Source organism: Eptatretus burgeri, chromosome 13, assembly GCF_056783735.1.
Source record: "Eptatretus burgeri isolate ZD-2024b chromosome 13, Ebu_testis_v1, whole genome shotgun sequence".
Classification (NCBI taxonomy): domain Eukaryota; kingdom Metazoa; phylum Chordata; class Myxini; order Myxiniformes; family Myxinidae; genus Eptatretus; species Eptatretus burgeri.
In genome coordinates, this window is record NC_140973.1 from 73,081,809 (window position 1) to 73,099,401 (window position 17,593).

General features: G+C 44.7%; 1 protein-coding gene across 2 annotated transcripts; it reads right to left on the reverse strand.

Annotated features, from left to right (window-relative positions):
• Positions 1–6,075: 6,075 nt before the first annotated feature.
• Positions 6,076–14,758, reverse strand: LOC147014764 (G protein-coupled receptor 137Ba-like). Of its 2 annotated transcripts, XM_085853014.1 has the most exons (7): positions 14,138–14,756; positions 10,211–10,260; positions 9,478–9,706; positions 8,611–8,757; positions 8,386–8,511; positions 7,889–8,013; positions 6,076–7,360 (listed from the first exon to the last, which is right to left on the reverse strand). In XM_085853014.1, exons 1-7 carry the CDS (start codon positions 14,483–14,485, stop codon positions 7,180–7,182), a joined length of 1,206 nt encoding a protein of 401 aa, XP_085709140.1. In that variant the 5' UTR covers positions 14,486–14,756; the 3' UTR covers positions 6,076–7,179. The 2 variants fall into 2 exon arrangements, with proteins under 2 accessions (XP_085709140.1, XP_085709141.1); XM_085853015.1 differs by lacking the exon at positions 8,386–8,511 and having other exon boundaries at positions 14,138–14,758.
• Between the last annotated feature and the right edge of the window lie 2,835 nt (positions 14,759–17,593).

The window sequence follows — 17,593 nt, forward strand, 5'->3', positions numbered from 1 at the left end:
TTCGTTTCTTATGGTTCTGGTTGGTGGTGACCAACACCTGCGCGCGCCATGGCGAATCGCTCGGTTCTATAATTCCTTCTTCCAGCAATCGCTTGGTCTCAGAAGTGATGAAGTTCATATCGGCAGTGGTATATCGTCGCGATTTGATCGCTATCGGTTTACAGTCCAGCGACAAGTTAGCAAACAGCAGGGGGGACGATACCTCTGCGGTGGTCAGAGCATTTAGAATTAGACGAGGTTTGCTTCCTCCAAAGGGTATTTCGACGCTCGTGTGCTGCTTGAGGACATTATGACCCAGAATTACGTCTGTGCATAAATCACGAAGCACCAGTACCCTTACATCCCGATGCGTGTACCCTTTTACGTCCAATTCAACATTGCAGTACCCTCGTACGCGGGACTGCAGTGATGTGGAGGCCATGCATACCGTATTGTCTGTCGGGTGGATCTTCCATTTCCTGCCCTTCACTAGCGAGCTGTTGACGAAACTCTCAGAGCTACCGGTATCAATCAGAGCTTCAGCCATATGCCCGTTAATTCGCACGTTGATGATAACCTTGGATAGATTCCCCGGTGAGGCTGCAGTTAGTTTTTTTTGTGAGTAGAGGGTCGCAGAAGTGGGTTTATTTCTCCTTAGAGTAGATTTACATACCCTGGCATAATGCCCTTTCTTGTCACAATTCATGCATGTGGCATCCCTGGCGGGGCATTTGTTGCGGAGGTGTCTTTTATACCCACAAAAGAAGCATTTACCAACCGAAGTAGTGGCTGAGGAGTTTGACGAGGTCTGGGTATCCGATTCCTCGGGTTTTTCTCCATCCTCAGTGTCAGGGGTGCCCTGGGGGGTTCCTTGAGTTTCCGCCGTAGCAGCGTTCATTAGCAGCATCGGTGTCCCATATGACTCAGATTGCTGCTGAGCCGTATCCATTGCTCGAGCCTGGTCGGCTACCTTTTCAAGAGTGGGTTGCGCTTTCTCCAGTAAGCATTGCCGAATGGGGGCTGACCTGAGCCCTTGGATGAACGCTTCTCTGGTCGCTTCATCTCGGTGTTCCTCGGCGGTTACGGCCCGGAAACTGCAGTCTTTTCCCAACTGCCTCAGAGCTTGCAGGAACTGATCGATTGTCTCCCCGGCTGCTCGCTTGCGTGTGTTGAGAAGATGTCGTATGTACACCTCGTTCTTGCGCTTCACGTAGAGCGCCTGCAGCACGTCGATCGCTGCATCGTAGGTGTCATACTCCGAGAAGAGCCTGAATACACTCGGCGAGACATGATTCACAAGGGCGGCCAATTTGTCGGCTCCCTCTTCAATGATGGTCAGATAGTGTGAGAAGGAACGGAACCAATGCGACCATTTCATTTCCGAGTCAGTCGCGTTTGGGTCTGCGTCGAACCTCTCCGGTTTGTAGATCTTGTCCATCGTTGGTTGAGAGAGCCGAAGGAATCAAGTGGAATAAATTGAAATGAAAGCGAGAGAAAAACCTTCAGAGTGTAGGCTTTATTCCACTTGATTGAAGCCGCTTCTACGGGCACATCAGGGGATACAGGTGCAGCTAGGAGTACATATGTAGCAATGTATACATGTGCAGTAGATCACCGCAAAATAAATCAGCATAAGCACGGAGTCCGGTATACTCTCAATTCTCACCATTCAACGAGCACCAAGTGAACCGCCGCCGTAAATGACAATGCCCCAGGGACAATCCCCCCGACCGCGCGGAATCTTGGCTTTATCTATCCCGTGTGCGAGCCACGCGACATGTGATCACGCGTCACGACCTTCAATTCACCACAATATTAAAGAGAATGATGGCATAAGAAGAACTTACTTTCTGCGTTCGGTACGAAATGCCATGGTGGACGGAAGTGACGTCTTTCGTTCGTTCGTACATGACGGGCACGTTTCTTCGTTTTTTTTCCGTCAAGCAATACATTAAATGGTTTTCACATATATAACACATTACTTTCACAAATTCGATACAGCGTGGCAGGGGACTGCAAAAGAATGATAGCATAAGAAGAACTTAGCTTTCAGCATTCGGCGATCGGCGCGAAATGCGATGGTGGGCGGAAGTGACGTCTTTCATTCGTTCGTACATGAGGGGGGAGCGTTTCTTCGTTTTTTTCCGTCAAGCAATAAATTAAATGGTTTTCACATATATAACACATTAGTTTCACAAATTTCCATTGAAATACTCGGGTATTTCCGTCAATTGTCGCCATTTCCGTCGAGGTTACGCACTGCATCTACCGGACGGCCGTCATTGGCTGTCTTGAGGCACGTGGGGGGGGGGGGGACACCAGACCCACCGGAGACGTGGTAGACGACGCCGGGGACATTTCAAACTCGGTGCAATTGTATACAGCACACGCGCTGTAAAAACATATGTGACTGCTACATTTTGTGACCGTGGAAATACTGCGGCCGCCGTATAATTGCTCGTGGCCGTAGATTTTGGAGACCCCACGGCCGCCGAGGCAAATGTGATTTAGGCCTCAGCGCTCGCTTTTATCTCCACGGCCCTCGCCCCTCCCCCTTGCCCCCTCCCTCTCGTCCCTCTCCCTTCCAACACGCGCACGAAACTTCCAGAAGCAGGGCGTTTTCCTCGCTCAATCGGGGTTTTTCGTTGAGTACTTCTGTAGGCGATCATCTCTTCACAGCTTTTGTCTTTTCCGCACGTGTCTGTTGTTGGGGTAGGGGTGAGGCCATCATCCGTTCTCCCCCGATGAATGCCAGGCCTCTCACAACCGTGCTGAGGTGGAAATGCGGTGGTGGTGTGGTTGGCGTTATGGTGGCGTGGCTGGCGTTTTTGGGTGGTCTTGATGGTGGTGTGGCTGGCGTTCGTGGTGGTTGGGAGGGTGGTGTGGCTGGCGTTTGTGGTGGTAGTAAGGGTGGTGTGGTTGGGCAGTGGTTAAGGTGGTTGTTGTGAAGGCGGCTGTTCGTTGTCTGTGGGGGATGTTGGCGGTTGACGAGAAGGTGGTTGTGGTTATCATGGTTGTTGTGGTTGGTGACACTTTGTGGTGGTAGTAATGGCGGTTGGTCCAAAATAACGATAGTAAAAGAAAAACGGCCAACTCAATGATCACATCCCGGGTGACACGAATAAATCCCATTAGACAACGGTGGGGAAATCTAACTGAACACAAACTTATCGGCATAACTGAACTAAGGACCTATATGATGTTCTGCGAATTTCCACAGCCGTAAACAGTACATTCCAATGCGGTGTAAAACTAGCAACAGAAAGAGACCAGGGTGGTTGAGCAGTGAGATAAGGAATGTTATTAAGGAGAAGCAGAAGACATTTATTAGGTTTAAAATAACAGGACTGAGTTAGATTTATATCACAATCGAAGTAAACAGAGGCAAGTTAAGAAAATAACTCAGCAAGCCAAAAGAGAATATGAGAAGGACATGGCGAAGAATATTAAACATAATAGCAAGGCTTTCTTCAACTATATTAGGGGAAAAGAACAGGTTTGGACCAGTGTGGGTCCATTGAGGAATAGCACTGGAAGAGTGGTTGGTGATGAAAGTGGTTGGTGAGAATGGCAGCTGTAGGTAAAGCAAATCGGGTTTTAGGTTGTATTCGGAGGGGGATCATTTATAAATCAAAAGAGGTGGTGTTTACACTGTACAGGAATTTAGTGAGGGCCACATCTCGAATAGTGTGTGCAGTTTTAGTCGCTACTCAGGAAGGACATAGATGGCATGGAGGGGGTTCAGCGCAGGACTACTATATCGATTGGGGGCCGAACTAGACTCAGCTATGAGGAGCGGCTGAAGGAGACAGGGCTTTATATACGAGAAAGGAGGCGGTTACGAGGAGATATGATAGAGATGTTTAAGATAATGAAAGGTAGTGATAAAATAAGTGAAGATGAATTATTCAACAGAGTAGACAGTGATAGGACCAGGGGCCATCGCCTGAGAGTAAAGAAATGGAGAGTTAAGATGGCAGTAAGGCAGGGGTCTATCATTCAAAAAGTAGTTAATGCATGGAATGGACTCCCTGGAAAGGTCGTGGCAGCAGAAAAAGTAGATAAGTTTAAATTATAATTAGATAGGTAGCTGGAAGTTATAGAGGGGTATGGGGATATTGGCAAGACTTTTGGGTAAGTTTAACATTGATGGGTGATTGTGTGCATGTGTACGGAGTGCTGTTGGTGGGGGTGTCATGAAGGGGTATGGTGCGGTTGATGTGTTTTTTCACCCAAGTCCATGCCCCCTCCCCTGGAAAAAAAAATACGAAAATTACAAAAAAAACCACTTTATTTAAAATAAAAAAAAACATTTTGCATTTTCTTCTTTTATTGTGTTTGTTGTGTTGATAAATTCGTGCATTGTTAATGTGGCATTGGCATGATGGGCTGAACGGTCTCCACCTGTGTCTAATTTCGTGCGAGTACCAAAGCAGGAGGGTAGGGGACCTTTGAGTACCAAAACAGTGTAGACCTTCGCGTACCCCATAGCAGCGGAGCGGCATAGCCATAAATATCACTGGGATTGTGCTATTGTGGATACAAGCATGGAATTTTGTGGAATAGTCGAGGTTTCCATGCTGAACATTTATGGATGTAGAACCACTTTCAGTTTTCACCTTTACACATGCACGAAGCCTTGGACATCGACATGCCAGTGAAACGCTCTCCCTTGCTTAACCCTCTGTTTACACATGTAACATGAGTGGAACATACATTTGGGTATCTCACTATGTTTATTACCATTATTTACCAATAGAGCATCTCCCCTCCATGTATAGTTCATCCCACATAAGTTAGATGGCATCACCTCTCAGATCAGAATTCTTGTGATATTTCCAAAATTTCAGCTTCCATGTAAGTGAAGAAGCAATGAATGAATGGAATGTGAGGTTTTAATGGGAAGGGTATGGCTGTGGATGGACAGATGCTTTGGTTCAAGCAGGTGTTTTGACAAGTGGTACTGCAGGTGCTTTCATTTAAGCCACTCGTGTAACCCGCACGAGACATGCTCATGAGGGTACGTCGGCTGCTCTATCTAAATTGCAGAGGCTTGTTTTTGCTACCTACTTGGAAACTACTGATGCAGGCGATGCGATGGAAACTACGCGATGGTCTTTGAAACCCGGTGTGCTGCCAGAAAGGAGAATTACTCTGTTGAAATACTCGTGCCTGATGTTGGAGTTTCAACTACTCATCTTTTACATTCATTCAGTCTCTACAACTGTCAGACTTTGTTCTATATATTGACTCATGGATACAGTTCGTACTTTGGTTGTGTGCCTTAGACCACACAAACGACGAACACTACTTACCTGTCCAAATCCAAGATGTGAAGAGATTGGAAGAAAACCATCCTGATATCACCAGAGTTCAAGGTGGCAAGTTCACCGTTAAGAAAAGGTCGACTATTTTCCGCCATTGCTATTGACCATGTTCATGAGCAAAACACCGCGGTCAGGTGATGAGGATGCAGTCAGATTGACTGACAATCCCAATGCTCTTCAAAGATGGATGCTGTCTACTCCAGAGCAATTAGCGAATTGCAGGAATCCTACACATCTGAGGAAACTGATGATACACCACCATAAACAGCAAAGTGCAGTCAAGAAGACCTTTACTGAACAGATGACTGGATTTGTGTCATCTGTAGAACTGGACAATCCCCTTCTCTTTTTTTGTATCCATAGTCGAGGCTCATGGAAGAGAATGGATCAGGAAACAACAGGACAAAAGGAACAGCAGAGAGAAGGGGGAAACAGTAACTGCAGAACCAAAGACCGAAGAAGGGGGAAGAGGTGGACAAACAATGGGTGTATGGAGGAACTTGGGGGGGGGGGGAGAGGATGCATAGGGTACACAAGATGGACACAGAAAAACTGGGAATTTGGAAGAAGGAGGGATTGGGGGAGGAGGGCTTAACGAGGGTAGAAAAGATCATTGTTTTGAATTGGGGACCATCTGAGATAGTGGTGAATAGCTGTCTTGAACACCTGTAAGGAAGAGGATGTGGAAGTGGTTCCACAGACAGGAAAAAAAAAGACAGGCAATGTTTCCATGGCAGAAGAATGTAGTTCCATGTTAAAACGCACAGAGCACAAGTGTGTGATAATGTTTATTGCCGGGAATTGGAATTAATCGCAGTAATCGTCACACAAACACTTATGATTAATGTCCGTTAAACATCCTGAGCACTTGTGCAAAGGCAAGACAACTGGATATCTAAAAGTGATATCCAATTGTGTCCAGTCCTTCCCTCTGGATGCAAATCAGGACGACTCAATTGCTCGTTCAGTGCTTTTTAAAATATATATAAAGTTATTGCAGCATAAATTGTGCAGTGATCTCTCATGAGCTGTCGTGTGTGGAAAGAATGCAAATCCTTCATTGCAATGAATCAGTCCGTTTCTTATGGGAGGGGGGTGGGGGAGGATCTTAAAACAGGTTATTTCAGGGATAAAGTGCAATTAATAAAATAACCACATTTGGCAGAACCTACAGTGTGTAGGACCATTGGTGAGTAAAGACATGTGCTTTTAAGTTGTAATATTGCATCTGGCTGGTGATTACTAATGCTGATGTAACAAAGCTCCTCCCCTACCCCCAATTCGGAAAAAAAAGAAAATTAAAAATGCAGTTGATGGGGAAGTAAACATCTCACCATAAAATCAATTGTGGAAAGCCTCAAGAGCACTTAAAAAAAACACAACACATGAATAGCAACAAGTTAAGAACCAGTCAACAATCGTACAAATTTGAAATCAAGTAATTGCATGAAAACGTTCATTGTTTGACAACAACAAGAAGGCAGAATAAATAAAAAGGAAAGAAATAAAAGAAAACAAAGCGACAGTGCATATAACAGCGTGGAATTGAACGAGAACCCTGATTGGCCAGGCCCCGCCGGACTAAAAACACCTTTTTGGTGTGCACCAGATAGTCCCTGCTATTCGGATGACATCAAATGGAATGCAAGTTAAAAGTAGTAAATACGACTGAGTTAAAAATTTTTTTTATCAAAATTCAGAATTGCTTAAGATATTCAAGGATGTGCTCAAAGGTGAGCAAAGGAAAAAAAATTACCACTCAAACAAGTTGACAAGATGGTGACCACATCATTAGCCAGAAACAACAATCGGTCTAACAGCCGAGTTTCGATCCCAGACTTGTAAGGCCTCAGTAATGGTGCTGGACCAGGCCTCAAGAGCGCGGAGTGAGGAAAGGGGAGTCACGTGGAAAACGTGATGCGATACTGGGATTCGAAAAGGCTGGAGATGAGGAGTTTTGGACCGGCGTCGGTAGGCCTGCGGTCCTGTAGCTGCTGGGGTGGTTTAAGGATCCATAATAGCTGGCAGCTTGAGAGTAAGCTCCACTGGACAAGCTGCAAAAGTGGTGGAAATATAAGCTGGCTCAATGGTGATATCCAAATACACCCATCAGCAATTCCCAGCAACATATTGGCATCCTTTGTACCATTCACAATCTCTACCCTCATCAACCACGTTTGTCCTTGTATTACATCCCATTGTCCACCTGTTTCCTCCTGCCTTATAGGTGGTGCGTCGTTAGGCTTTTCCATGAGCCTTGATACTTGCAGGTTAATGGCTCAATAGAGATGTTTGATACTCGTTTAAAAAGCTCGAAGCATTATTATTTTTCAGGAATCAATCTCTGTATTCACTACATTCATCTGAAGCACGTACTGTTTAAGCACGTAATGAGGATCGTACAGAAACGATCCCAAATGACAAAGTACAACAAGAAATGATCACAAGAAGCAGTGCGTAATGACTACAAATTGCTCATTTCAAGCAGGCCATAGCAAGTTACCAGTGATGATATCGATTCCCCAGGATTGACTCCCATGCTTTAGCAAGACACAACAAGGGCACAGCAACAACACACTCACCTCGCCCTTTCAGAATGCAAGCTGCCAGTCTTGCTGAGATCATCATCACTATCATAACGCCGTGGGTTGTCAAAGAAGTAAACATGAGAGGCAAAGCCTTGAGTGCCGATCACCCCGGAAATGATCTGTGTTGAAGTAGGGAAAGAGACCTCTGGTTAGGAGATACTACAGCACATACTACTACAATTATGGTACAACACCTGTTATGCTTGCCCTTATTGACTGAGTGCCAGAGTTTAACTCGGTTTATTTTTTTATTGTAATAAAAGAAAAGCCAAAATGGCTCTTACCATTACAACACCTCAAAATTTGCTCCACTCTGCTATAACCACCAGACAATCCCCACCAAACTTTTCAGATTCCTCTCCTGGTAACGACACCACCCACACCGCTCTCTGGCCTCCCCATTAACACCATCTCTTCTTGTTTCTCCCCAAACCCATTCGCTCCATTCAGTGGTGATGGAAGTGCAGTGGAAGGCTCATCGGACTATTTACCGCACTCTGGTCCGGTCGTTGCACACGGAACAGAATCACCATCAAAGAGGTGGGTAGCAGCTCCCAGATTATCAGAATTATACCGAACACCAAGTAGCCCTTGTCTTTGAGATCTTGTAGATCAGCCTGCATTTCGGCAACACCTCAAGTTTATTTATGGACATTGGTTAGTACATTTATTTCTTAACGTCGAAAAGTCAGTCTTTGATGGTGGACATTGCTGACCTGGTCGGACACATTGTACCAGCCATAGTTGAAGGCGTTTGGACCTTTTTTAGTCATGAAAACCACCAGCAGGTTATAGCAGGCACGGGATGTGTAAAGAAGGGTTATGGCTGTTCCAACAGCCACAGCTTGGCACACTGTGGTTCCCTGCAGCATGGAATACTCTCTCAGGCGGGGAACAAACAAGGACAATATTGTATGTGTGTGTGTGTGTATATATATATATATATATATATATATATATATATATATATATATATATATATATACATATATATATATATATATATATATATATGTACTGTATATACGGCTCGCTTGTATTTGACACAAGCAAAAGTACCCTTGTCCCAAGTGATAGGAAAAGTTATCAATTTAAATGATTTCATGGACTTTAAATAGATTAATTGTGTTACCCTCTTGGTTTCACTCAGAGCCATAGCTCTGAGCTATTTACACCACCCACCACAAAATGGTGGTACAAATTCAGGCAGTGAAGGTTCAATTTGTATAAAAAGAGGGTGAAATATCCTGCTTGCAAAATAGAATTTGGCATCAACATTATTTATGCCTGTTCTCTAGTCATTTCAAAAGTGAATGTTGAGCTTTTCAAATGCAGCCGCCGTAAATGGGAGACAGACAAACGCACAGACACCATGGTTCACAATAAATACTGAATATAATTTTTTTTTTTACTTCTTACAATTCAACTTGGTTGAACAAAGACCTGTTTTTCTGAATACCTTTATATTTGTAAATAACTTTTTATCAATTGCAAGAGATAGAGGAAGACATGAGAGAAAAACTATGAAGAATACAGACAATTGTTCAAGACCTCTAAAACGCATGACAGGACAAAGAGCAGACCCTGGTGTAAAGGTAGACACTGGCAGAAGGCAGCTTCGCCATACGGTACATGCTGAGGGCGAGGGACATGGCACAGGCGACAAACAGAAGGTCATTGATGAGAACACGGAGCAGCACCAGCTTGCGCTGGATGGTGTAGGGCAGGGTCAGTTGCACCAACAAGGCACACGACAGGTTCACAGAGAGGAAGATGAGGCTGGCGAGGAAAAGGGCTCCGCGCAACAGCAGCCTGATTTGGTACACAGGCAAGAGAGCACCACTTCATACAAACATATTAGATAACAGGAATTTCTCATATAATCACTGTTTTTTTGTTGTTGTTGTTGTTGTTGTTGTTGTTGTTGCAAATTTTAGAACAGCTTTAAAATCGGGGGGGGGGGGGAATACCGCAGTGATTTGCAAGCCGCATCACCATGACACAAATGTCCCTTTTAAAGGCAGAGAACAATTAGACACAAGCGACCGCATGACTCCATTACAGGAAATTAATGGACAAAGTCTGCTAATTGTACAGATGATGCAGATAAGGGGGGCATGCACCCGTCAAAACAATGAGCAATCGTGCAAGAACAACAAATATATTAAATAAAGTAAATAAATATCTCAATACATGCAATACAACAAGTACAACTCTGCACACAATGTTCTTGTTAAATGATAGTTTGTCAGTAATCTGTTACAGAATCCCACCAGTTACAGTGTTTAGATTATACACACCCGAACAAACACGTACTTGTATTTGTCCTGTTCAGACAAATTTCTGGCTCTTGCTCTGATAACAACCTGTATGAAGAGGTGAACAAACAAAGTTTACTTATTTTGAAACAAAAACAAGAATTCCACGACGCATGGTGGATCGTGCGTGTAAATAAGCGCAAACATTAATCTCAAACAGCTAAAAAAAAGATCCATCAAGAGCCTCTCCACATTGGCATCAACAAAATATCAAAATGCGTGGTACTCAAGAGGTAAGTGTGGGCCGTGCGGATGGTACGTAGGCTTGAGTGCGGTTGGTAGGTAGGCTTGCGTGCGGACAGTACGTAGGCTTGTGCGCGGACGGTACGTAGGGTTGCGTGCGGACGGTACGTAGGGTTGCGCGCGGACGGTACGTAGGCTTGCGTGCGGACGGTACGTAGGCTTACACGCGGACGGTACGTAGGCTTGCGCACGGACGGTACGTAGGCTTGCGCGCGGACGGTACGTAGGCTTACACGTAGACGGTACGTAGGCTTGCGCACGGACGGTACGTAGGCTTGCGTGCGGACGGTACGTAGGGTTGCGCGCGGACGCTACGTAGGCTTGCGCGCGGACGGTACGTAGGGTTGCGTGCGGACGGTACGTAGGCTTGCGCATGGACGGTACGTAGGCTTACACGTGGACGGTACGTAGGCTTGCGTGTGGACGGATGACATTGCTGGGGTTGGTGTAGCACAGGGATGATTGTTTGAATGGCCTCCTCTTGCACCAAAGTTCCTCGTGTAAACTTTCTGTTTATCACGGTTGCTTATTGCAGGCTTAAATGCTGCACCTGTTTTATCCGTCCGGGATTCAACTTGGCAGGGTTCATATATCTGACTGTAGAATAGCAAGGGTTGATCCCCATCATGCGAACATCTTCAAAACATCTCAAGTCCATTCTGGTGCTCGTCCATTCGACTGCAGTACTTTTGTCGGCGGGGCCGTGCTTCTGTTATGGGTTATCACACAAACGTAAAACCCTACAGCCTCAGATTCATGGTCCACTCAGTGTGAATGGTTGTTCAAGGCAAAAGGAGTTTCAGCCTTCACGAGTCAGTCAAAAGTCGGTTTTTGGATAACCCCCCTCCCCATTCCCCAAAACAAAACCCTGAATGTGTTCGCTCTTAAAATTTGTTCTCAAGACGTAGGCGTCATTGCATTGAGATTGCGTGAGGATTCCGAAGAGTATAAACAAGAAGCAGCAAAAAACGAGAAGGGCACTCTTCGAAAGATATGCCATCGTTATACAGGATGGCCATAAAGTCTGGAAACATAGGGAATGGTTGGATGATAATTTCCCCAACTGGATTGGATGACGTCACCCTGTGGAGTGGGCTGCACACTCGCCAGATCTGAACCCCCTTGATTACTTCTTCTGGGGAATGATGAAGGTGCAGGTTTATTCAGTGAAAATCAGACACTAAACATCTGAGGCAACACATCACGAATGCACGTGCAGGGATTGATGGAAATGCTGTATTCATGAACCACGTTCATTGCAGCTTTGCACAGAGTATTGAATTGTGCATTTCTCATAAGAGACAACACATTGAACATGTCATGTCATTGAACATATCATGTATTGAAATGCAATGTCAATAAACCATTTATAATGTATATTCACTTAAGTATCCAGAGTTTATGGCCACCCTGTACATACTTGTACCCAGTTTGATTTAAATCCTGAACCCAGATTCAAAATATTAAATTATTCTGGCTGCCAGACCATGTCTCCAATCAGGTTGAAATTTAAAACATATATTCCCCATCATTACCAGCCCAGGCAAAAATATCATTCCTTTCCTGTAAAAAAGGTATTTTCCAGGTATTTCCAAAAAACCAGGTATTTTCCAAAAATACCAGCTGTAGTACATGAGAGTACTACTCTCATATACAAGAGTTATAACTGTCGCATTTTTGCCTGGGAGATCATAAGTGTGAACTTTCACGTCGATTGATGAAGCAGTTCAAGAGAAAGAGTTTTTTTTAAAAAGATTTTCGGTCAATCCAATATGGCTGTCAGACCATGTGACTTAATTATTTGTGAACACCCTGATATCACCAAGACTTGGGGAACATGTGGGTGAAGTTTCCCCTTGATCTGTCAAACCGTTCTGGAGAAGAAGGTTTTATAGGTTTATTCTTCAAAAAAAAAAAATCATAGCTGCCAAACCATGTGACCTATGACGTCATAGGTGGAGAACTTTTTTTTACCTCATGGATAGGTGATTATACCTGCAAAATTTCACCTTGACCTGTTCAACCGTTTCGGAGGTTTAGTTAAAAAAAATATGGCTGCTGAACCACATGACTGATGACATAATCAATTCCCCCCTCCCCCCCAAAAAAACAATTTAACCCTCGATGACCCGCAAAAAATTTCCATATTGATCGGATAAAGCATTCGACATTTGCAATTATGACGTCATAAAGAAGCCACCTATGACAACACCAACAACAGAAAAATCACCCTTATTTCCCATGGGGAGTATTTACCATGTGCCAAGTTTTAATTTCTTCATGGAACGGTTTCGGAGATACAGAAGTGCAAATTTTTCCCTTTTAGCCGTGGCTCTAAGAGAGCTCTGCGTTGTTGTTGTTGTTGTTCTTCTTCTTCTTCTGAAGAGAAAACCTTTACAACTCGGCTCTTTTATATACAGGATCCGGATCTCCTTAAATACTAAACACCTGTACACATCCTCGCATTGAGGGTGCCTTTTGAGAGCGTCTATCATGAACTTTTAAATATATTCGGACATTTGCTTTAAAGTTTCGAAAAGTTCACGTTACTATTTAAAGATTATTTCACTTAATGTGTTATAATTTCGTAAATACACGATTTTCTCGTCATGAACGACGATCGTCCATGACGGGTCTCGCTATTTGCTCAATCAAGGCACGTGACGAAATATTGGAAGTTGTTGTTGTTATTTGTTTCTTCTTCTTCCTCTTCTTGTTCTTGTGCTTCTTCTTCTGGTGAAGACAAAACCTTTAGGACGCGGCTCTTGGACACATTTGTCCTTGTTTCCAACATGCCTGCCACACCACATGACCTACGACGTCATAATCATCATTAAAACGTTCTACATGAGTCGTCTGACCTGTGGTTAAAATTTCGCATCAATCGGACAAGCAGTTGCAGAAAATTAGCATGGATGGACGTACGTATGTATGGACAAACTGAAAACATGACACCGGCAACTTCGTCAGTGAAGTAGTAAAAACTTTAACCTTTGACTTTGTGATGAAACATCAAAAAACAATGATCTGGAAAGTACAAAATGTTCCAAGGAAAGTACAATGTTATATCCAGTACAGTATTAGTTATTTGTGGTGCAAGCAAATGATATCAAAATTAATTATTATTAAAACTAGCCGGGAGGCGACGATGGTTTGCGGGAATTATTGAACAATGCCACGATAGGTACAATTGAGTTAGTGGAAGATATTGAGGAAGCCCTACCGTAAAAACCTATCTCTTCCGTCAAAATTGACCAAATCAAATCGGATTTTTTTATATGTTGTACTTATGGACATTACGCACAGCTTCTAGGAAATGAAATTGCGAGAAAAAAAAATTGAGAAAAAATAAATAAAAAGTTCCAGTGGGCGTGGCGCCACCCACAAGTGGAGTTGGACGCCCCTCATACAAAAAGACACTAGACCATGATATCTAGCTTGTGTCCAAGTTTCATCAAGATCGCATCAAACGTCACGGAGCTATGGTCTGGAGAGAGTCACAAACAGACAGAAAGACACAACAAAAATAGTGGTCACTGCTGGCACCCACGAACCAAAAAGTGTGGTGACAGGTGCTACTAAAAATTAAATCTCCACTACACTGTTGATTCCCTCTACCCCACAAACCGACTTCGACCCCTCACTCCCACCTCCACAATGACGTCATACCACCACCACATACCTGTGAGAAGTAGAGGTGCAGGAGGCACAGAGTGAAGAACTGGAGACACACGGGCAAGCAATACAGGAACCAGTAGGTGAAGGGCTCCAGGGTGTTTGCAAGCTCGCAGTTTTTGAAGTAGAAAGAGAAGAGGGTGGCTCTGAGCGCGGCCCACGTCAGGCACAGGAACAGGAACACCGTCTGGAAGCCGAAGCGCTTGTAACGATAGCACAGGACGAGCCACAGCTGTCCGTATACATAGAGGAACAGGAGGGAGTACAGGAAGGTGAACACGACGGTCATCGCGAACTCCACCGAAGGTTTCACCGACGGTCTCAAAGGTCTGGGAGAGAGACTGGGGTCTGCCATGGCTGAGGGTCAAGGGAGTCGAGTGGCGGGAGGGGGACCGGCTGGTGGTCTGTGGAGGAGGCACCCTGATGAATCCCGCGCTCTTCGTGTCCAGCACCGCTTCACTTCAGTGGGGACGTCAATTTTTCACTTTTCTCTCGTCGTCATGACCAACTCGAAATGATCCACACACGTCCGACATTCGCAAAATGAATACGAATACAATTTCCTCAATTCGTGCGATGGAGGGTGTTGGTTGGCGGCCATAGGGGTTAAATCTTAATGACCAGATACAAACGTGTACTGGAAAACTACCGCAACTTACACCGTCATGGCCGTCATGCAGTGCATTAAATATGTGGGGCCCGAACGAATCGGACGATTCATCAATGTATGTGTGTGTGTGTGTGTGTGTGTGTGTGTGTGTGTGTGTGTGTGTGTGTGTGTGTGTGTGTGTGTGTGTGTGTGTGTGTGTGTGTGTGTGTGTGTGTGTGTGTGTGCCGTCCGTCGGTAAGCGGGGGGTTCCCGTTTGCCGGCAGCAGTTGGTGGACGTTAAAGATCCCATGGAGTCCTTCACGAAGATTAGGCGAGCCGTCTAATAAATAGAAAATAAAATAAATAATTTTTTTTAATAAAGAAATAAAGAAAAGAAAAGAAAAGAAATAAAAAGAAAAGAATAAAATAATAAAGAAAATAAAGAAATAAAAAAAACTTACAACAACAACAAAAAATACAAATTTTTTGTTTTTCGTCCATTCATTAAAAACATTTTTTTTTTTTTTTTTTGCATTTTCTTTCTTGGATCTTGGGTTGGTGCGGTGTTCGCGCAGGCATGATGGGCTAAATGGCCTCCACGTGTGTTGGATTTCCTTTGTTGTTCTTATTGTTGTTGTTGTTGTCCGTCGCCGTACAGCACATTGAAATTACAAATCCCTACTCGAACCTCCAGGGGGCACTGCATCAGCGGCACAGCAGCGCAACCAGTAAATAATTGTGCTTCGTGCAGGCCAGACGCTCGAGCGATGTGCCAGAACATACGAAAGAGGAAGAAGACCATAGAATTGCGATATAATCGAGAGAGCACATACTTTCGTCGGGATGAACAGTTTACCTTTTGTTTCCCACCGATAGACCGAATGTCTATCCGGACCCGAATCGCCTTGTTCTTGTCACGGACGTAACTCGTCCACCTCGTTTTGTCATGATCCATCCCACGACTCTCTGAAATACCGATATATCGGTTTTGGCCCCGTCCTCTGAATATTAAAGAATGAGTGAAAAAATTTCTTGTGTCCGGATGTGGATCTTCATCAAATTCGAATCGATTTTTCCTTGTCACACACACCACACACCCGACCTGTACACCTGGTCTTGTCATAATCCGTCCTGAACATTTTGAGATATTGTGATGTATTCAATAGTCAGAGATGAAGGCTCTGAAGTGGGAACAACAGGTTTAATGGGCCGGTCACATGACTCCTCTTAACCACGCCCCGATCCACCCATGTTTGGATGCATCTCATCCCCCCCCCTTCTTTTCTAACAAGTCAAGACACTCAGGAGGCTTACAGACACGAGCTGATCTTCTAATCTCGATCTAGGTGTTGGTGGAGGACTGTCCTTGCTTGCGACTGTTGTGGGTTACTCAATAAGGGGTACAGGGTCAGGAAGGAGTTCGGGTCCATTGATGGGTGAAAAGTTTTCATGAGGAAACACCTGAGGATCAAACGCAGGTGGTGTTAATAGAGGAGTGGGTGACAAAGGTACTTGAGGCGGTTCAATGTTTGGCTCCCCATGACGTAACCTGAGTTGATCAACGTGTTCAAGCGTTCATCTGCCATCACACAACTTCACACTAAACATCATTTCACCAATGTTACCAATAACGATGCCAGATAACCACTTGGTTCCACATCCGGAGTTCCACAGGTACACAGGATCATTGGATCGTTGATCTGGAAGTTGCGGGAAGTTGCACAAAAGATGACCGTGTTGTTAATTCACGACCCATCAGGAGCTCGGCAGGTGAGTGACCCGTGGTTTGATGTGGTCTGGTGCGGTGGTTGAGCAACACACAAGCTAGACGAGATTGAACGGAGCCTTCCTTGATGCGGCTTAGACCATTCTTGATGATCTGAACAGCAGGTTCGGCTTGACCATCACTGGCGGGTTTGTAGGGAGCAGATGTGTTGTGCTTAATGCCATTCATTTTACAAAAGTTCTGAAACTCCGAACTCGTAAATGACGATCCATTATCTGATACAATGGAGTTTGGAATACCATGTTGTGTGAACATGGTACATGGAGCTTTAATTGTTACAGCAGAGGATGAGGATGACACCATGAGAGCTTCAATCCATTTGAAGTTGGCATCAACTACGATAAGGAAGAGCTTCCCTTGAAATGGACCAGCATGGTCGATGTGTAGTCTGGACCATGGTTTTGATGGCCATGACCACATGGGCCAATAGAGACTGTGGTGGTATCTTGGCATGGGCTTGACAAATGTAACAATGGTGTACACTGGACTCAATGTCACTGTCCACACCAGGCCACCAAACATGGGCTCGGGCAATAACCTTCATGGTGAATTTGCCTGGATGAGCATTGTGGAGTTCACTGATGATTTTTCCGCAGAGTTTAGGTGGAATTATCACTCGGCTACTCCAAAGCAGACAATCTGCATCGATAGAGAGCCCGTCCTTCCGGATGAGGTACGGTTTCGACCCTTCTGGTAGTGATGCCCAATCACCTGACATCACACAGCGTTTCATTTGTGACACATCTGGATTGCTATTGGTAGCACAAGCAATCTGCTTCGCGGTTACGGGCGCCTCATTGTGAATAACGTTAGCCATGAGATGAATGATATCACCAGATTGTGGAGGTTCTAGGATGGTTACGGGAAGTGACAAGCGACTGAGCACGTCAGCACAGTACATTTCCTTACCCGGGCGGTAAACCAATGACGAGTCAAAACCGGCAAGGGTCAACGCCCAACGTTGTACACGACCTCATGATGTGGGCAGAATGGCTCTGGTTTCTCCCAGGAGACCCAACAAGGGGTTGTGATCAGTCTCAATGGTAATTTTGTTGCGAATCTGGAAGCCATGAGCACACAACATTCAG